The sequence below is a fragment of the Chiloscyllium punctatum genome, chromosome 23 (assembly GCF_047496795.1).
Source record: "Chiloscyllium punctatum isolate Juve2018m chromosome 23, sChiPun1.3, whole genome shotgun sequence".
NCBI classification, from domain to species: Eukaryota; Metazoa; Chordata; class Chondrichthyes; order Orectolobiformes; family Hemiscylliidae; genus Chiloscyllium; species Chiloscyllium punctatum.
Genome location: NC_092761.1, coordinates 67,392,560 through 67,410,909, shown reverse-complemented (window position 1 = coordinate 67,410,909; position 18,350 = coordinate 67,392,560). Strand labels below are relative to the sequence as shown.

General features: G+C 39.3%; 2 protein-coding genes across 7 annotated transcripts in view; both read right to left on the bottom strand.

Annotated features, from left to right (window-relative positions):
* The window catches only part of LOC140494119 (otoancorin-like), a 207,668-nt gene extending 197,124 nt beyond the window's left edge, over positions 1–10,544 (bottom strand). Inside the window, exon 1 of the mRNA XM_072593124.1 lies at positions 6,232–10,544. The gene's annotated coding sequence lies outside the window, so the exon portion shown is untranslated. The remainder of the gene's footprint in view (positions 1–6,231) is intronic.
* A 119-nt stretch (positions 10,545–10,663) lies between these two features.
* Positions 10,664–18,350, bottom strand: part of opcml (opioid binding protein/cell adhesion molecule-like) — a 2,217,520-nt gene continuing 2,209,833 nt past the window's right edge. For all 6 annotated transcript variants that reach the window (XM_072593129.1, XM_072593128.1, XM_072593130.1 and 3 more), the window contains one exon: positions 10,664–11,786. In XM_072593129.1, the coding sequence (XP_072449230.1) occupies positions 11,683–11,786 (104 nt within the window). In that variant the 3' untranslated portion in view covers positions 10,664–11,682. The remainder of the gene's footprint in view (positions 11,787–18,350) is intronic.

Here is an 18,350-nt window from a genome sequence, read left to right as displayed (position 1 = left end):
TCCAGTCCTGGGCGACTGTGTGGAGTTTTCACATTCTCCCCGTGTCTGCATGGGTTTCCTCTGGGTGCTCTGGTTTCCACCCACAGTCCAAAGATATGCAGGTTAGGTGGCTTGGCCATGCTAAATTGCCCATTGTGTTCAGGACTGCCTTGGTAAATATTGGGTAGGGGAATGGATCTGGATGGGTAACACTTTGGAGGACTGGTGTGGACTTGTTGGGCCAAAGAGCCTGTTTCCACACTGTAGGGATTCTATCACACAATCAAACACAAATCAACGTCCTGGAGCCATGTGATATTGTTCCTACAATCGTAGAATTTCTCAACCGAGATAGCTCTTCAGTTGGAGCTTTCTGGCTGGTCCACTGTAACATTAGCAGATATGTTTTGGAAATATTTACCTGACTGGCTTATCGTGTAGAATTCCTTGGCACTTATTTCTTCTTAAAAATAAACACAATAGAATTTAATGATCCCCGGAAAAGATTCTTTTTGTGTGGTAAAACTGTAAACATGCTCTTGGGAAACTTGTTTACAATTTCAGTGCATTTTTGCAGAATTAATGTTCCCTTAACTATCTTTTCTCTCATGCTATTGTTTAAGCAAAAGATTTCAAAACCAAGGTCTGCTCTATTACAATGAATTGTATTATAAAGTAATACATTTGCTAGTTTGGGGGTACGCTTTTGAGGTGAATAATATGACAATTAATAGACTGCACTATTTAAGAGGTAAAATTACAATCAATGGGCAGGAGGATGTCTTCTCCCGGAAGTGCTAGATTTAGCAGATGAATCCCTTTGAAAGGCTATGGTACCATTTGTCAGAATCATAGGACTGCAGACTGGAAAACATTGAATTGTACTTGACAATCAATTCTAATTTATACCAAAGTGAATCAATTCTGACACAAGGATCTACCCTTTCCAATTAAACAATGGCTGATCAGACAAGATCCAATGAGTCCATTAAAATACTTGCAACAAAGTCATCGGCTTGACATTCTAATGACAGTTTGTGTAGAAAGTCCAGTTCATAATGCACTGCAGCACAATCACCAGAACAGACAAGGCAGGGTTATAAAGAATACTAGATATATCTCCAAGTGACTTTAAGTAAGGCTGCTTGGTAGTATTAAAAAAAAATAAAAACCAAAAGAAATGCAGATGCTGGCAGTCAGAAACAAAAACAACCTGAAGGGTCACTGGATCCTCAATTATATCTCTGATTTCTCTCCTCAGAAGCTGCCATACCTGCTGAGCTCTTCCAGCAATTTCTGTTTTTGTTAAAAAAAACTTGGGATATTGGTATTATTCACAAGACAAGCATTTGTTTTCATCCTTAATTATCTGTGTTAAAGAGGTATTAGTGCAGTCTACACAGTGTTAGTAAACCCACAGTGCTATTGGAGAGGAAGTTCCAGCATTTTGATTTAGTGATAGCAAAGGAACAGCAATAGTTCCACATTAGTGGCTTGCTAAGGAAGTTGCAATTGGTGGCATTCTCATGCACCTTCCACCTTGACCTTCTACTGGATGGAGGTAAATGTTTAAGATAATGGGTGGTTCATAGATCAAATCGGCAGTATTCCATCACAGTTCGGATTTGTGCCTTGTAGATGGAGGACAGGCACTGGGGAGTCAGGTTACTTGCCACAGAAAGACCAGCTTCCAATACGCTCTTGTAGCCACAGTAATTATCCTATGTCCATTCCAATTTAATTATTAGATGTTGATTGTGGGACATTCAGCAATGGGTATGCCACTGAATGTTAAAGTTGGTGGTTAGATTACATCTTGCTGAGGATGATCAATGCATGGACTTAAGTAGTGTGAATAGTATTTGCCAATTTGCAGCCCAAGCCTGAATATTGTTCAGGTCTTTCTGCTGCTGATCTTAAAAATTCAAGGAGAATATTAAGGATTATGTTACAATCTAAAATCACTGAAAATGTGAGGGGACAATATACATCAGTGAAGATTAAATTTCTAAATAATTTTCTTTCTCCTTTTGCTATTTTCAGTTTTAGCAATTGGTATTGACTCCAGGAATATAACACCATTTCTATATAACAAAAATCCTGGCCATTCGTAATGAAAATGCCTGCAAAACAGCCATCTCATCAAGCACCTCACAGAACATGTCATAAATCTCAAGATGAAATTTGAATATACAAGGATGAAGTTTGAATAATTCCTAACTGTCAAGAGAAACAGAGTTAAACTTGATCATGTCTAACAATATTAATTAATCCAGGCAGTTTTATCCAAGTTGCCATACAGTAAATACTGTTTGCAGCTTATTGTATAGAATTGGTAAACAATGGGACAACACAATTCAAAGATGAAGGATTATGGTATAATGGCAGAAATTGTTCATCAATAATCTACAATTGATGACTGGGAAATACAATGTTCAATATTCTATTATAAAATGATGAGATAAATTAGACCAGCTCATTATAATGTTCAGCTGGCAGTATCTTGTAGAACAACACAATCTGTTATTCATGTTGTTGATGGATGGGAGTAAAGGAAAGAAATTAGTGAAGTAGACAAACCCTCTTATGAAAGAGGTCCAGTAAACAGAAGTTTTGGGAAGAGAGGATTAGTTTGAAAGAGGAGAATCCCACTAGCTATGTGTAAAAAATACATTATTACAGCAGCTCTGCTTCTGGTGCAAAGTTACAACTATCAATGTGAAGGTTAGCTCATGAAATCAGACCAGGCACATTATGAAGTTTCTATTGGCAAAATAAAATGAGATTCAAAAATACAAGAACAGTTATGTATGTTCAGGTGATAATCAACCAGACTTTGTTTCAAAACAATGGTAAAATTGATGTATGTTATTCATCTTACAATGCCATCTAAATTATGAACTGTGACACTGCCAATAATATCCTTCAAACAATGGCCAAGATGTTATGGACAGATGGGAGCACCATGCACCAGTCGGAAAGTCAGGGAAAAACTGCCTCAAGCTCTGGATGTCATGGACTGCACCTGATCTCTTTATAACTACATGCCTGCAGTTGTACCTGCCACTTCTCAGAGAATGAATGCCCCACCTTGAATAGCTATTGACCAATCAAAGAGGGGGCAGCTGTTCAGTCCCAGCAGCACTGCCAGAAACTGTGGCCACTGCTAGTATTGCAACAGTCCCCAGGCTGGCCACAATGGAGGAGGTCCAATGTATAGCTAAGAGTGGCCAGGGCTCACCAGAACCAAACTGACAGGCACTGGTCTTCCACTTGGGGCAGTTATCCATCGGCCATCATTGTGTTTGATCAGGATGGAACTTTCCATCTGAGGTGGAAGGGAGGTCACTAGATTTCACTGGGCTGACTCCCTAGTGGCAAAGAAACAGCAGAGGGCAAGAAGGTGGTTAGCATGGCATTCACTAAAATCCCCTTTCCCATCCCAACACACTGCTGGGATCTGTGTGTTATTCTGTACGTAACATGCTCCTTCAAGACCATTTTGAGTTCTCATATCCTAGAGATAAAACTTTGTTCATGTTTTTAACCTTGTTCAGCTTATACAACAGTCAAGGCTATTTAAAAAAAAATATTCATCATGTTACATCTTCAGAAGGAAATCCCTTTGTCTGTACCATACTCCCTCAAACATCTTCCACAGTATCCATCATAATATCTGTGATACAGTCTCTCAAACGAGGTGTGATTCTTTGTCTCTCACATACCAGATTTTTAGACATGGCCTATACTACACTTATTTTCATGTTCTCAAATTAGAATTAACAAATCTCTCAACCGTACCTCACAGCTGATAGATTACAATGATATCATCACAAATCAGTTCTATGGATCCCAACAATCGCCTAACTATCTATGTTAGCAAAAGAAAAGTTGAACTAAAAGGAAAGTCAAATTATCCAAACTCCGTCGTATGTCTTAAAGTTACAATGGAGTGATTACAGGCAGTAATCATAGTTAATGTGATGACTGTGAAGGGCTCATGCCCGAAATGTCAATTCTCCTGCTCCTTGGATGCTGCCTGACCTGCTGCATTTTTCCAGCAACACATTTTCAGCTCGTGACTGTATATCTGCACAAGTTTTAGGGTGTGGTGTCGTTTGAATGGATTGCCAAGATTGCTACGTGGTGATCATTTTCTAGCACTCACCTGTCTCAAGACATATTCTTATCATAATAATTGGCAGAATATCAATGAAAGAGGGTGTCATTTTGAAAGAATATGCTTGTGAATGACATCAAAGTGGTCCCACCCAGAACTTGATCTTTCTTTGCTGAAACTGTTTGTGCCGTATGCTTCTGTTCAATTCTCTGTATTCATCAATTTAGTATTCATCAGTTGTGTGAACTGGACAAGAAATCACTTTGGAAAAAAGATTTTAATAAGTCATGCTGCTTACTTTATTTATCTTATAACATACATTACTGCAGTCTCACAACTAAAATTTATAATTCAAATTATGCTATGCAGCCTGTCGATTGAATCAATATATTGATGGCAAAATATATTTAAAATTGTCAATTATTTTTTAAACACTGATCAGAGAAGCAGATTGTTACATATCCCCAGATTTATATAGTTGTCGAAAATATAGATTTATTTAGTTAGTAAGAAAATGTATCAAAGCTTTATGATGAATAAAATATGACTGCTAAAATTGGCAGAAAACTTAATGACGTGATGTTTTATAATTTTGATGGCAATGTTATTAATGACCTTGACTAAATGGGTCCCCATTCTGTAATATGTTGAAAGGATGGAATTTTGATCAATGCTTGGGGTGAGATTATGGTATTTTGCAGGAAAGAAAAAGAAAACTGTATTTGTAGAAGTTGATTATGACTTGTCACTACTTATTTTATCAGTGGCACAGCTCAATGTTGAGATATTCCAATAAATATAGGAAAGCCGCTTGAAGCTTACCATTATGCTTTAATGCTCCTGACCAGTATTGCAAAACTCTGGTTCCAACATCTTACTGAAGTATTACACAAAGGAGAATGGAAATAATCCTATCAAGAAAGTTTGAAAGCCTGGATTTTTAAAGCAGATATTTCTGCAATACACTGAAATTTTAATTTCCTTAAATTTATCATCAGATTTTGTACTACTTTAACAATAACCCCATCACTTAGTATTATGTGCAAACCATTCTTTCAACCCTTGCCATTCTGCAATTAAGCTGAATTGTCAACTTCACATTGTAAAAACCTCTGCATTGGGGCCTAAACAGTCAGTGAGAACAAATGTTTACAATTGTTCTGGTGCCAGGCTTGTCAGTGTGTAGATCACATGAAGGGAACAATTAACACATGAGAGGCTGCACTGGAATACTTTGTGCAGCTGATTAATTAATGGAAATACTGAGAAACCTCGATTATCCGGCATATCAGAATATTGGATTATCTGGCACGTTCGCAAGGTCCCAATGCTCGGTGTTATCCAGCACTCAGTTAACCGAACAAAATACTGCCTGCCTGTGTCCTTTGAATAATCGAGGTTCCTCTGTATAGGGCAGACCATCAGCCAATGAAAACAAGGATACCAGCACAGCCAAAAGGAAAAAAGGATGTCTACACCTTAGGGAACCTCTTCTCAACATATAACAATAAACTTTCATGTGTACAATTATACCTGTAGCGTGACATAAATTAGAAAGTAACAAGTTCCTTAAGTTTCAATTATGGGACTACCGCATGGAAAGTTTTAGAAGCAACATCCCACATAGGTCCAGAACAATCTCACAGCCACTTCTGATGTTCGTGCTATCATCAACATTGTCAATTGTTTCATTTTTGTGAAATACAAAATCAACCACAAACAAGTTCACTTAATCAGGCCCAGAATTCTATTTAACCTGTTTTAATTTCAGAGACTGAGGGCATTCCTACTAAGCAACCTATTTCTGTCAGACTGTAGAGATACATGATCATGCTTCAAGGATCAGTGAAGTTTCTTTTTCTTGTTTCCTGTTTCCCTTAGCACACCCACAAGTTGTTTACCCAACTCATACTGACTAAAACATAGTTCTGAAATGAAGATTGATTTGGTGCTAGTTGTAGGAACGAACTGTACAATATCTTTAAGAGGTCACTGCATATTATACAGAGAGAGAAAAAAAAATCATCCCAGTTAGATACAGGATCAGTTCTAACAACTCTTAAATCATACTAAACATATCCAGAAATTAAACCATAAGCTCCTAATGCTAAAAGTTACCAAAAAACACACACCTGGTTAAGGCATCTGAAGGTTTCCCAAAGGATGTGCTGATTTTCAAGCTGTCTTTAGCTTCCTTGCATATTATGGATAACCCTCCTTTTGAGAGGGTGAAGGGAGAAATTGTTTAGGTTGACTTGTGGTCTAATTTGCTTCTTTTTTATGGCACAATATGACCTTCACTTCCTATTTCTTCATAGGAGTCCAAATAATACTTGGCACTGACCCAAACTTAAATTCAGGTTTGGCTGAGTGAGTAGGAGTGAGAGTTAGAGGCTCACTCCCTAATCCAGAAACAATGCCATGTTTCTTTAAATTGAAAGGCCTCATTTAAATTATATTGGCTGTCTTTTTGCCTTCCCTGATCAGTGAAAACACTGACCCATGTCTGCAGATGAGTGGCAGGATCAACAGCATCATAATTTGCATGGGGGAAAGTTTGCAGCAAGGGAGGAACAAGTTTCGCTTCTATGGACCCAAGGAGAAACATTTCTGTTCCTTTGTGCCACAGAATGAAAGTTAAAATATGTTTTAAAAAAAAACAATCTTTTGGGCCTCTTCATTGGATATGTATCTCTGCTGAACTGTTAGGAAACTTATTGTCATCCATGTTAGTGAGTTGATAGCACATTCAAATCTTGACAATGCTGTCCAGCTTGATATGCAGAAGAAGGATCGAGCCAATTCTGCACAAATCTTATTTCTGTTTGGTTAGTTCGAAATCTCCAAGGCAGGGTTTGAAATAACCATCTGCTGACTTCCATTGAGTTAGTTCAATGAAAGATTTGCACCTTACAACAGTTATTTAAATATGCCCTGTCAAAAGCTTTATTTTCACACAAAACAATTTCTAATTTGCAATATTCTCAGAAATACTATTAAAGTCTTGGAGGACAATTACAAATGGTCATCATAAAATTAAATAAGATAATTTTCAAAAAAAAAACAAAAGCATTGGGAAAAATTATTTTGTTTGTTATGTAGGTGAAAATGACCTGAATCTCCACTACCCAGGTGAATTTTTTTACATCAGCTTTTCTTCTTCTGATGAGTTATCTTCCTTTCATTGATGAAGGTATTGAGCTGAACAATTTCATTGGTGCAACAGATCATCAACATCTCAATGTTCCTCACATAAATCTAATGTGGGCAGCCTGGTCAACCTTGGAAGGCATTATCGATGAACCTGATTCTACTGTCAATTTTCAGCAAAGTCACAAGGTAATAGTCATGAATGAGTATCCTCTCTGACCTTCTCCTCAAATGTCAAGTGCATTGAGGCAAATTTCCAGTTCTCAATACACTTAATGCAATTAAGAAGAGAGTTACTATGGACGTTTTTCCATTTGTACTGCTCAATACATCATCAGACAACGCATTTCAATACTAAACCGTACAAAATTCAACAATTTCTTGGAAAAGTAAAGTTGAGGTTGATGTGTTGTTGTTATATGAATATCTTTGGGATATATTCATATCTATTGTTATAGATTAGTAGTTACAAGCAAAATGCTAAGCCAAAGTTGATGAAACATTATAAAAACAGAGATATTTACGACTTGTACATTTGTTCCTCAAGCATCCCAATGATCTCATGGAATTACTTCTGTAAGTAGAGTGGGACTATCAAACCTGAAGAGATCTCCGTATCTGCTCTAGGTTCATATATGAATCAAGTGGAACTTAAATGATCCCTTACGTTGATACAATTGAGAACAAATTTCAACCAAGTCTGATGAACATAACAGAATTAAAGAACCTAGGCGAACAATTTTTCAGCAGTGAATCAAATGGTTGAATACCTGATCCATTGTACCAGTGTCTCTATAAAATGATTGGCATTTATTTTAATTGCTAATATTAGATCAAATATTATAAAAGTCTTTGTCTTCTTCCTAAGTTGTTCTCTATGCTTTTAGTCGTCAGGCTATTGCATCTGAAGTCAAAGACAATTGATGTAACCTGTTCTAATACTAATCTAAATATTCACAATATATTAATCTACTATGGACCATACAACGGAATGCATTTCCAAAATTGCATTAAAACTTTACAATTTCTTCAACAAATAGAAAAGCACAATTACAGTTCCATGCCATGCACTATAATGTGTTATATTTGAGAAAAAAAAAGTCAAGGCTATTACTTCGAGGGTCGCTGTAGTAACAGCAAAAAGCAATAAATCTAACAACTGAAAGTAGACAAGTACAATGTAAAATTGAAGAAGGTGAATGGATATTGCGCTTCAGAAATGCTCTTGGAAACATTTCAGAGGATTACCAAAAGTAGATAAGTGTTAGAATTAGATTTCCTAAAACTACAGATTCAGAGACCCTAAATAACAGACCGAATGACAGTGGCTGCATAAAGCTTTGTCCCTCCTTCCAAAAATACACCCAACTAAGCTCAACAACACGTCACTGAGGGATGATGTGTTAGGATTAGCAGTGATTGATACTATTATACGCTCATTTGTTAAAATGATTAAAACTTATATTTTAAATACTGCTGCAAATAATTATAGTTGAATTTGAGTCAGAGCTCATGGTCACGCATACCAAAAGGTAACTGTAGCTTATTAAGAGATTCCTTGTGAACATGAACTTCATTTACTCATGAACCAGAAGTGTCAGCAACAAGGCAGTCTTACATTGAGTCCAATAAAGGCCTCTACATTCAGATACAAAAGCTGCTCTCTTCCAAATTATCTCCCAAAGTTGCCATTAATGAAGGTAAACAGAGGCCAAATCAAACTCTGAAAGCACAGATTCTAGATTATTTTTTTCTTTGTCTAAAGGCACCATGGATTAATAAGAGCAAAATCAATATCTGTGATAGGCAAATTCTTAATCCCAATTTACCATTGCTGAAAAGAATTGTTAGGCCATTTGACCAGAGAAAGCATTGGTACTCAGTAACCTGGGTAACTTTCCTATGAACATCTCTTTATTTGCAAAGTGGCTGTGACAGTGGCAGGGAAGTTGGCGGTTGGGTTGCCCTTTTACTGGAGTGTGGCTGGGGAGAGGGTTGGGGTGTTGTTTGTGAGGTGCAAGACAATGTCAAAACCAGGAAAAGCAAATATATGAAATAACTTACCAAAGAACACAGCTGTTTAGTCTACCAACTTCCTTCATTTCACTCTGTGGATATAACTTCCACATGTATCTTTTTCTGAAGTGTTTCATAATCTGAATGTTCCCTTTTCTGTTGCTGCAAAAAGCCATTTGATATGTGACAAAAACATGTTTGTGGCCCAGAAATTCAAAGTTAAATGCCTTATTCCTCAAAGAACTGAAGTAAGTAGTATCAGAGAACAGTAATAATTGTATCTTGTTTTAGAACTTCACGAAAAATGTTAATATTGTTTTGAGTGCCTTCATGGCTCTGAAAAAACAAAATTAATAAATTTAAGTTACATTTGACAACCTGAAGATAACTTTTACAAGCAAATTGAAATACAATTATCATTCCTGTGCAGTGCCTGTTTTATTCTGTAAGCTTGATGATATTTCCTTTCAAGACAGCTTTAGTTTAAACCGGTTTTGGATTAGCTCGCCTGTGAAACCTTCCAACTCAAAAAGGTGTATGAGAGACTAAAATTTGATGGATGAAATGTTTGTTAATTCTATCTCTTTGCTTATTAATTTTAGAGACATAGATAAAATTTGCAGAACAGATCATTTTTGCACTTCAGAAGCAAGCACACTGTCTTGCGGCTAACAATTGAAATTAGGGTAGATTAAAGCATTGTGGGAGGCAGACAATGTGCTAGGAGTTCCAATCCTAGCAATGGAGGAAACTCCTGATCATCTGAATATAAAAAAAAACTTGCTTGTTCCTAGCCATTGCACTATTCCCCAGGATTGTACCTCTTATCCAAAAAGGTAAACTAAGTTCATATATGATTTCTCAAGCATATAAATCAGAATATTGTACAGAAATGCCTCAGGTTTGAGAATTTAAGACCAACATAAATTATTTCATTCCAAATATTAATTTGTTTAATTGGGGAAAAAAAAGTAACAGGAAGGTTGTTCCAGGATAGCATGAGGAAGAAAGACCCTACCTCCCTCACCCCCACCAGTTCCTGGCAATACCATGCTTCCCATTTCTGACCGAATCTTTTCGAGCACAGGAATCTGCTAGATAGCTCTATGGAGTAGTAACATTTTAAAGGAATATAACTTCATGTTACATGCCATGTGATCTAGTTATGGGAAGAACTTTGTGAGCTAGCAGACAAAGATGTTTGCGAAATGAAACACTTCCTCAATTGTTAAGCCAACAGATTTCCAAACACTGAAAAGTAAACAAATATGCCTTGAATTTACAATAAACAGCAGCAAACATCTGAAATGTAAGACCTGCAGCATTATTTTTCTAGAATTGTTTGAGCTAACCTCCGCGGCAAAAAAAAGTTAGAACAAAATCTCACATAGCCAGAAATAGTTTTTCGTGGGTATCATTGTATACATTTAATTTGTTCTTATCGAAATGCATCATGCTAACAAAATTAAAGGGATACTGCAGCTTTAAGCAACCATATGGCTTCCCTTTTCAGAAACTAGTAACATATATAAACTAGGAGACACCAAATACATAGGACGCTGAAAAGACCTTCCGAGAATGCTTTCCAAATGGCCCTCTCTTTTCCTTGTGATTTGTTGTTAGTTTTGGCCCAGTTCCACTGCAGTACAAGAAAAGCCTTCAGCGAATCTTATCAGTATGCTGGACTCAAAGTGCAGAAATATGGTTATGTGCACACATAATACACAATCAAATGGAAACTGAAGAGTTATATATTTACTTTAACGTACATGACATATACAATTGTATTAGTTTTCCACAATTTATATATGATGGTGATAGTCAACATGGGCCTAAATGTTAGTGAGAAATACATCTGGAATAGAATTGTTCTAAGATAAAGATCCTTAAACTTTAATGTACAACTGCCCCTTTTGTTATACATGTGCAGCTTCTCTGCTAGATGTTTGCTTAGCCAGCCAATGGGCTACAATCCACCTGTTAATTAGCCAATGGTCTACAGGCATATTACATTATTTATCTGGTAGCCTACAAATAGTATACAGGTAAATTATATCATCCACCCAGTAAAACCACAGACAGCTTTACGTATGTGAGGGAAAGGTTAATGGCGTGTACCTGCATAAATAAACATCATTAAAAGCATAAAATATGTAAACACTACATCAGCTAAAACATGGAGGATTTAAAAAGTGGAAAATCAACAGGAACTGAATTAACAGTTTTGACAGCAATTATGCACCAGCGCCCTGCAGCCAACAGAGGGGAAATACCAGTATGGACTCACAAAAACAAATACTCGTCAGCACAGAACCTATACGCGATGTTTTACAGCCTGTGCACAACCTGTGCAGGATAAAGTTTATTTGTTCTGTTCGGGTTAGAGGCAGTGCGCTGTTCAATGGCGCCGTGCCACGTCAAAATTTGAAGAGGAAGTGGACAAGGAGTATCACCAGTAGCCATAGTGAAGCAGACATTCCTCCAGAAGCACGATTGTTTCCATCAAGCACTGCACCTGGACCTAGAAAGGGACAAGCACATATAACCAGTTTAGTGATACATGTCATGTTTTGAAGCCTAATATGCTGCATATTGTAGTTTCTATTGCCTCTGAAATACCTCTGAGAGGTGCTTAAAGCCTCTGTATGTTAAGAGAGAGTATCCCCTGCTTAGTACACTGCCTTTCACCTCTACAGTAGCATTTTAAGTTCCAGCAAACTGTTTCTCTGTAAAGATCCTAAATTCAATGAATTTGAATTCATGTCCCTCAGTCAATTGCATTTACATTTATGACAGTTTAGCATTAGGCTTTGTGAGCAAATTGTCGATCAACAGCAATGAAAGAGGCTGGGATTGGAAGGAGGGAAAACGTTTATGGTATTTTTCAAAATTTGCTACTTGTCAGAAGTTGATAGGCTGCAATGGTCTTTATCTGATTCTTTAATATTTCTGATTTAATGAGACTGATGTACATACACTGAACATTCATGTTGATAAAGTAACCAGTGATCTGTTGGGAGTTGAATTGAAGCAGTGTGGTATGCATTTTTGTATTGTGGTGGACAGTACAAAATCTTGAGAGAGATGTATGAAATTTGAATCTATATTCCCAATCATTTTGATAGGTATTCATGGTAACATGTTTTTAAGAATCCAGTCAGAACAGCCTTTTCAAGTCTTCAGATCAGAGACATTCAAAACAGATACACCAGCAAATAAGTTGCTTAGATTTCAAAGAACAGATTCTTAGGGTCTATGGTAAATTAGAATCCTGAGCTTGCAGTTTAGTCTCTTTTCAGCTTTGGAAAAAGGAAACTCCACATTCGATCCAATCCATGCGAGAGCAAACCTGACAGTGGAGGTTGGTTGGCTGGATGGCTGGTCTACAAAGCAATCTAAAGCCATCATTAGGAAATGCCGGTGTTGGATGGGGTGTACAAAGTTAAAAATCACACAACACCAGGTTATAGTCCAATAGGTTTAATTGGAGGCACTAGCTTTTGAAGCACTGCTTCTTCATCAGGTGTTTGTGGAGTACACGACTGGAAGACACAAGATTTATAGCAAAAGTGTGATGTAACTGAAATTACAATGAAAAGTTCCTTGATTGTTTGTTAAGTCTCTCATCTGTTAGAATGACCATGTTAGTTTCTCTTCTTTCATATGTAAATAGCAAAACATTTTTTTAAAAGTTACATTCTCAACTGAACTTTGACAATTGGTGTCAGCCCAGATAATGTATTGGGCATTAGCACCTCTGTGTGTTGCTGTCTGTGCCAAAATGTTAAGACTGATTCTAGCCTAAAAAATGAATTAACAGAACCTTACATGGGGATTCATGCAGTTATTGAGCAAAGTATAATGTAACGCTGCAAATACAAATTCACCCCACAAACATATATGTGTATGTGTGCATGCTGGTATGGGTGTGTGTGGGGGTGGGGAGTGTGAGTGTTTGTGAGAGAGAGTATATGTGTGTGTGAGACTGTAAAGGGGTCTAGGTCTGTGAGGAGGTGCATGTGTGTGTGTGTGTCTGTGGGAATGTGTATATAGGAGTGTGTGTGTGTGTGTGTGTGTGTGTGTGTGTGTGTGTGTGTGTGTGTGTGTGTGTGTGTGTGTGTGTGTATGTAGTGCAATAGGGTTTATTTGTAGTGTGCCATGAACCCAAGGTCCCAGTTGAGGTCATCCCCATGGGTACTGAACTTAGCTATCAGCCTCTGCTCAGTCATTTTTCACTGCTGCCCGTCCCGAAGTCCGCCTTGAAGGATGGTCACCTGAGGGTCTGAAGTTGAACGTCCTGGACCACTGAAGTGTTCTCCAACTGGGAGGGAACACTCCTATCTGTTGATTGTTGTGTGGTGCCTATTCATCTGTTGCTGTAGCCTCTGCTCATTTTCCTCAATGTACCATGCCAACAGTGTAGGTTCAATCCCTATACCTGCTATGGTTAGCACAACATATCATCCTTCTCAACCTCTTGCCCCTTGCCTGAAGTATGGTGGTTCTCAGGTTAAATCACCACCAGTCATCTTGCTCTAATGGGAGGGTAGCCCTATGATCTGGTAAGACTACAGTGACTTATCAGTCACAGTGGATAAACAAATTTGAGGACCATTCCATCATTGTGAAGGCAAACAGAACATTTATATAAAGATGGTGACTTTGTATTCACAATACATGCTTTCCTCTGGTTTACACTTGCTGGCATTTCCAGGAGACAGCACAAAGAAGTTGAAGCTCAGTGGTAGTATCCAAAAGGTGTTATTGCATTGGCCACTTTTTAAATTCTAGGCCCAGCGGTCATTGAAATTGGCTGAAGTTTATCAAAACATAGCTTAAGTGTCCATTCCAGGGGGTTTCTCTCTATTAGCTCCAGCGAATCATCTCATGCAATTTGCGACGACTGATCCCCTATGGTGCATACTGCCATTTTTATGCATCCACGAGTGGCACACGTATTTTTCCACAGTCAGGATCTTTCTGTGATACAAACTATTAAAGTTAGATTTAAATCACAGCATGCACCAGGTCAAAGACTAGAAACCAGGAAGGGTCACTCACTGACTGTCGCTGAACAATTTTAAATAACATGGCTGAGAAAGGGAAGTTGGAGTCCCAGCCTTGCCTGGATGTGGGGGTCCTGGTAGATGAGACAATGGAGAGAAGGACTCTTCTCTTCTCTTGGGCTGCAGCAGACTTGTCTGAAGTTTCCACCCCGGTGATTGTGGTTCCATGGTCTGTAGAAATTCCCAGCAACGCAGGAACAGCTTAATGACCCTTCTGTATACCATGAGCATAATTGTTACTATATTCTTTCTGTTATCCCACACTCACTCTAACTTTGCTACTATATCCACCTCCCACTAAGTCTCACGGTATGCCACTCTTTTACTAATAGATGCAACATCTCTCGGATGCACTACAACATCCCACCCACTGTGCTTTCTACTCACTCACATGGGGACACCTTGACACTGTTCCTGCACCCTCATTAAGAGATGTGTCAACCATTTTCCTCTCACTTGATCAGTCCCTTGGTCTCATTCCAGGAGAACACAACCTATGATAAGACAGACAGAGCCAAGACAGGGCATTGGGTGCACAACATTTGTCTCCGCTTAGCCGGAGAGGACTGGTGGTGATGCTGAGACTCTATTCCCAAATACCAAATTTTGTTCCATTACCAGCAATGTGAAAGTTTTCTTAACATGCACTAGATACTGCCCGAAGTTTATACATCATTTCCTCTCTTGACTCCAGTGGCATCTTTACAACATTAGGTTAGAGTACCTCCCCCAGACAGCAAATCATCCTGAACCTCTGAGGGAGAAGACATAGATCCCTCAAAGGATGAACCAGCTAAGTGCTCTTTGGCACCCTTTATGAGCTCACTTGTCGATACCTCGATGAGTGCATTAGCTGCAGTACAGTGGGGAGCATATTCTGGGGGGGAGCATCACTGCCCTATCTCCACAGCAGACCAAGAAAGGATTTCCTCCTACCCCTGGCACTCAGAACTCCCGTCATCTGCTCAACCCTGGTGCAGGAGACGGTTCCATGGTGTTAACTTGGAGACCCAGATGCGGTTCACTCAAGGTCTGCTGGATTTGTGCTGGATCTCTACTTTATCACTTTAACCATTGGTGCACTAATGGCAAGTTGACAAAGGAAAGTGGGTCCTTGACCTCACGCCAGGTTCCCCTTCCTTTCAAGGAGACAGGACAGATCCAAAAGGCACCTAGCCAGAGAAGGAAACACGTACAGCTCCACCAGAGCTCTTCTGTCAGGCTACTTCAGAGGTGTCCAATCCTCAATACTGTAGGAGTTCAAGAGTAGGGCCAACCTGCATCTGGCCAGGAAACTCTCAGTATGAGGGGGACCTCTAATCAAAGGCAGGTCCACAACACTGGTAAAAACAGGTTCCACTCTGCAGTAGGATCCTTACACCTTAGCTGTGGGCACCTGATCAGTAACTAGACACAGCATGAGTAAAGAGAAAAGAGGTGGCTTGAGAGAAAATGAATTCTAGGTAGTTAACATTTCTAAATATATGTTCAGTTTCCACCATCAGCTGCAAGAATGAAGGTGGAGAGGCTGCCACCCTTTGTGCCACAGTACATTCTAAAGCTGTCTGATTGATATCTATGTTTTCCATAGTGCCTATACTAGACTTTGTCAGTATTGAATATAAGAACATCAGAGGTTGTGAAGCTTTTCACTAGGTTTTAACCTTACCTTTTATTAAAGAACAAAAGAAGTATAACAAGATTTAAACTGCACTCACAGTTAGAATTAAGCTGGGGATGCTGGCCTCACCAGCATCAAGAAGTTTACTCAGTGAAAGATGACTGCACACAATTCAGATTCGTTAAATGTGATTCAAAAGTAAGTTCTGCCTGGCTTGCTCAGGCCAATAAGATGATACTGCAGGATCCTGAATGATCCCTCTCAGTACAACACTATGGCTCTCATGAGCCCATCGTATTACCTTGAGGTATTCAGTGGCTGTCGAAGCAAGAATTATGGGACATCGTCTGTCTGTTCAATACTCCAACAACTCCTCATCCATGCCCTGCATGGGAACTTGAGATATTTTATGGGTGAGATATTTTATGGTCCTTGGTGGCCCAAGTGGGATAAGATGCTGCATTGCAGATATGCTGGGCTTTCTGATTCTGCCAGGAGAAAGTGAGGACTATTCCTGATGAAGTGCTCATACTTGAAACATCAACTCTCCTGCTCCTTGGATGCTGCCTGACCAGCTGTGCTTTTCCATTGTTGTTTCTGGTTCTGCCCTCAAAATAGAATATAGCATCATTTCCCCTCTCTTATGTTGTCTTTGAAACTCCACATCAGGAGGTTGTAGCATCAACTTGGTTTCCAAATGCAAATGTCCCTCATCCACTCCTGTGGATCCTTTTAGTACAGTGGATACAGACATAACTGTAGCTTTTGTACCGGGGGACAAGTCCAATGAGCCTACATGAGCAATATCAATAACAAAGCAGTTCCTCAATAATGTAATTATTCAGCACAAAGATGACATTTAATGAGTATCCCTGAAACATTAGAATGTGGAGATCACTAACAAGGATGGTGATAGATGCCTTCACGAGAGCCTTTCACATCACTGGCCTCATTCGTATATTCTGCTCAAGCTAACACACACATACACTTGGATATTGTGTGTGTAATTGTGGAAACTTCTCTCCTGATTCCAAACTCCCACAATTCCCAAAAAAGGCAGCATTGCACACATCAGATAATAGCGTGTCTAATCCAAATTGGAAGTGAGCACTTCTGAATATTTGAAATCTTGGAAAATAACAGCAAATTATTACACTGAGGTGAATCTCTGCAGCTCACCTAACATTAACTGTGCTTCACAGCCATTACTGGGAGTAATTTGTAATGTTGACGAGCTAGTCAAGATTGTTGATGTGCTCAGTTATTTTGTTGAGGCAGTCAGTCAAAATTCTGTTTCCTCCATACAGATGCTGCCAGACCTGCTGAGGTTCTCCAGCAATTTATGTTTTTGCTTGTTTCAGGCCTCAAGCATGCGCAATTTCTTTGCATTACTATGGTGGTGACTGTCAATGTCCTCTGCCTGACTCTTGCTCCCACACCCTGCTGGATGCCCACACTCTATTATCTCCCACCTGATGTGTTGAGATGCCTGCTTTTATAGTGATTGTTGCTCCTGCATCCCAGTCTGTGGCCTCCTTTCCAAAACTTGCCTACCACAGCGGTAGCACTTGATCAATCCCACGACCTTCAGCTGACAGTTTTCCTGGATTGACTGTAACTACCCCTCTATCCAATTTGGAAAGATGATGCTGACTGGAAATTAACCAAACTCCTGGCTGATATCCAAGCAGCCCCATGACACACTTATTAAGAATCTCCAAACCAGTAGCACTGGCCACACAGAACAGACTTTTTCCACTCCCTCGATGATAATGACCCTAATTGTTCTAAGTGCCTGACTAACCATGCCTAAATCTAAGGACCGATATCAGATGGCATCATTGATTGACTTCCGCCTGGGGAGCCTACAGCCCGGAGGACTCAACATTGAGTTCTCCAATTTCAAATAACCTCCCTTTCCATTCTCTGACTCCCTTCCCAGCTCCTCCCCTCCCTTCATTTCCTCTGCTCAACCCTTCCTTCCCATCGACCAATCAGTTTGTACCCTCTACCTGTGTTCACCTATCCTAATTTTTTAGATTACCTAAGTGTGGAAACGGGCCCTTCAGCCCGACAAGTCCACACTTACCCTCTGAAGAGTAACCCACCCAGTCCCATTTCCCTCTCACCACCTTGCTCCCCCCTTTATCTGCAGCCCCCTGTCTTGTAGAAGGGTTACACCTGCAATGTTGACTTCTCCACCTCCTGATGCTGCCTGGCTTGCTGTGTTCTTCCAGCCTCCTGCTTGTCTATTATTGACTGATTTAGCCAGTATCCCCTAAAATGAGGACAATCCCCCTGTTCTTAAGTGAGAGTACTTTCCATAGACTTCAGACATGGTCACTTGGTTGAAGTACACTATGTGTGTTCACTACATAAGCTTCTGGCAAATGCTATG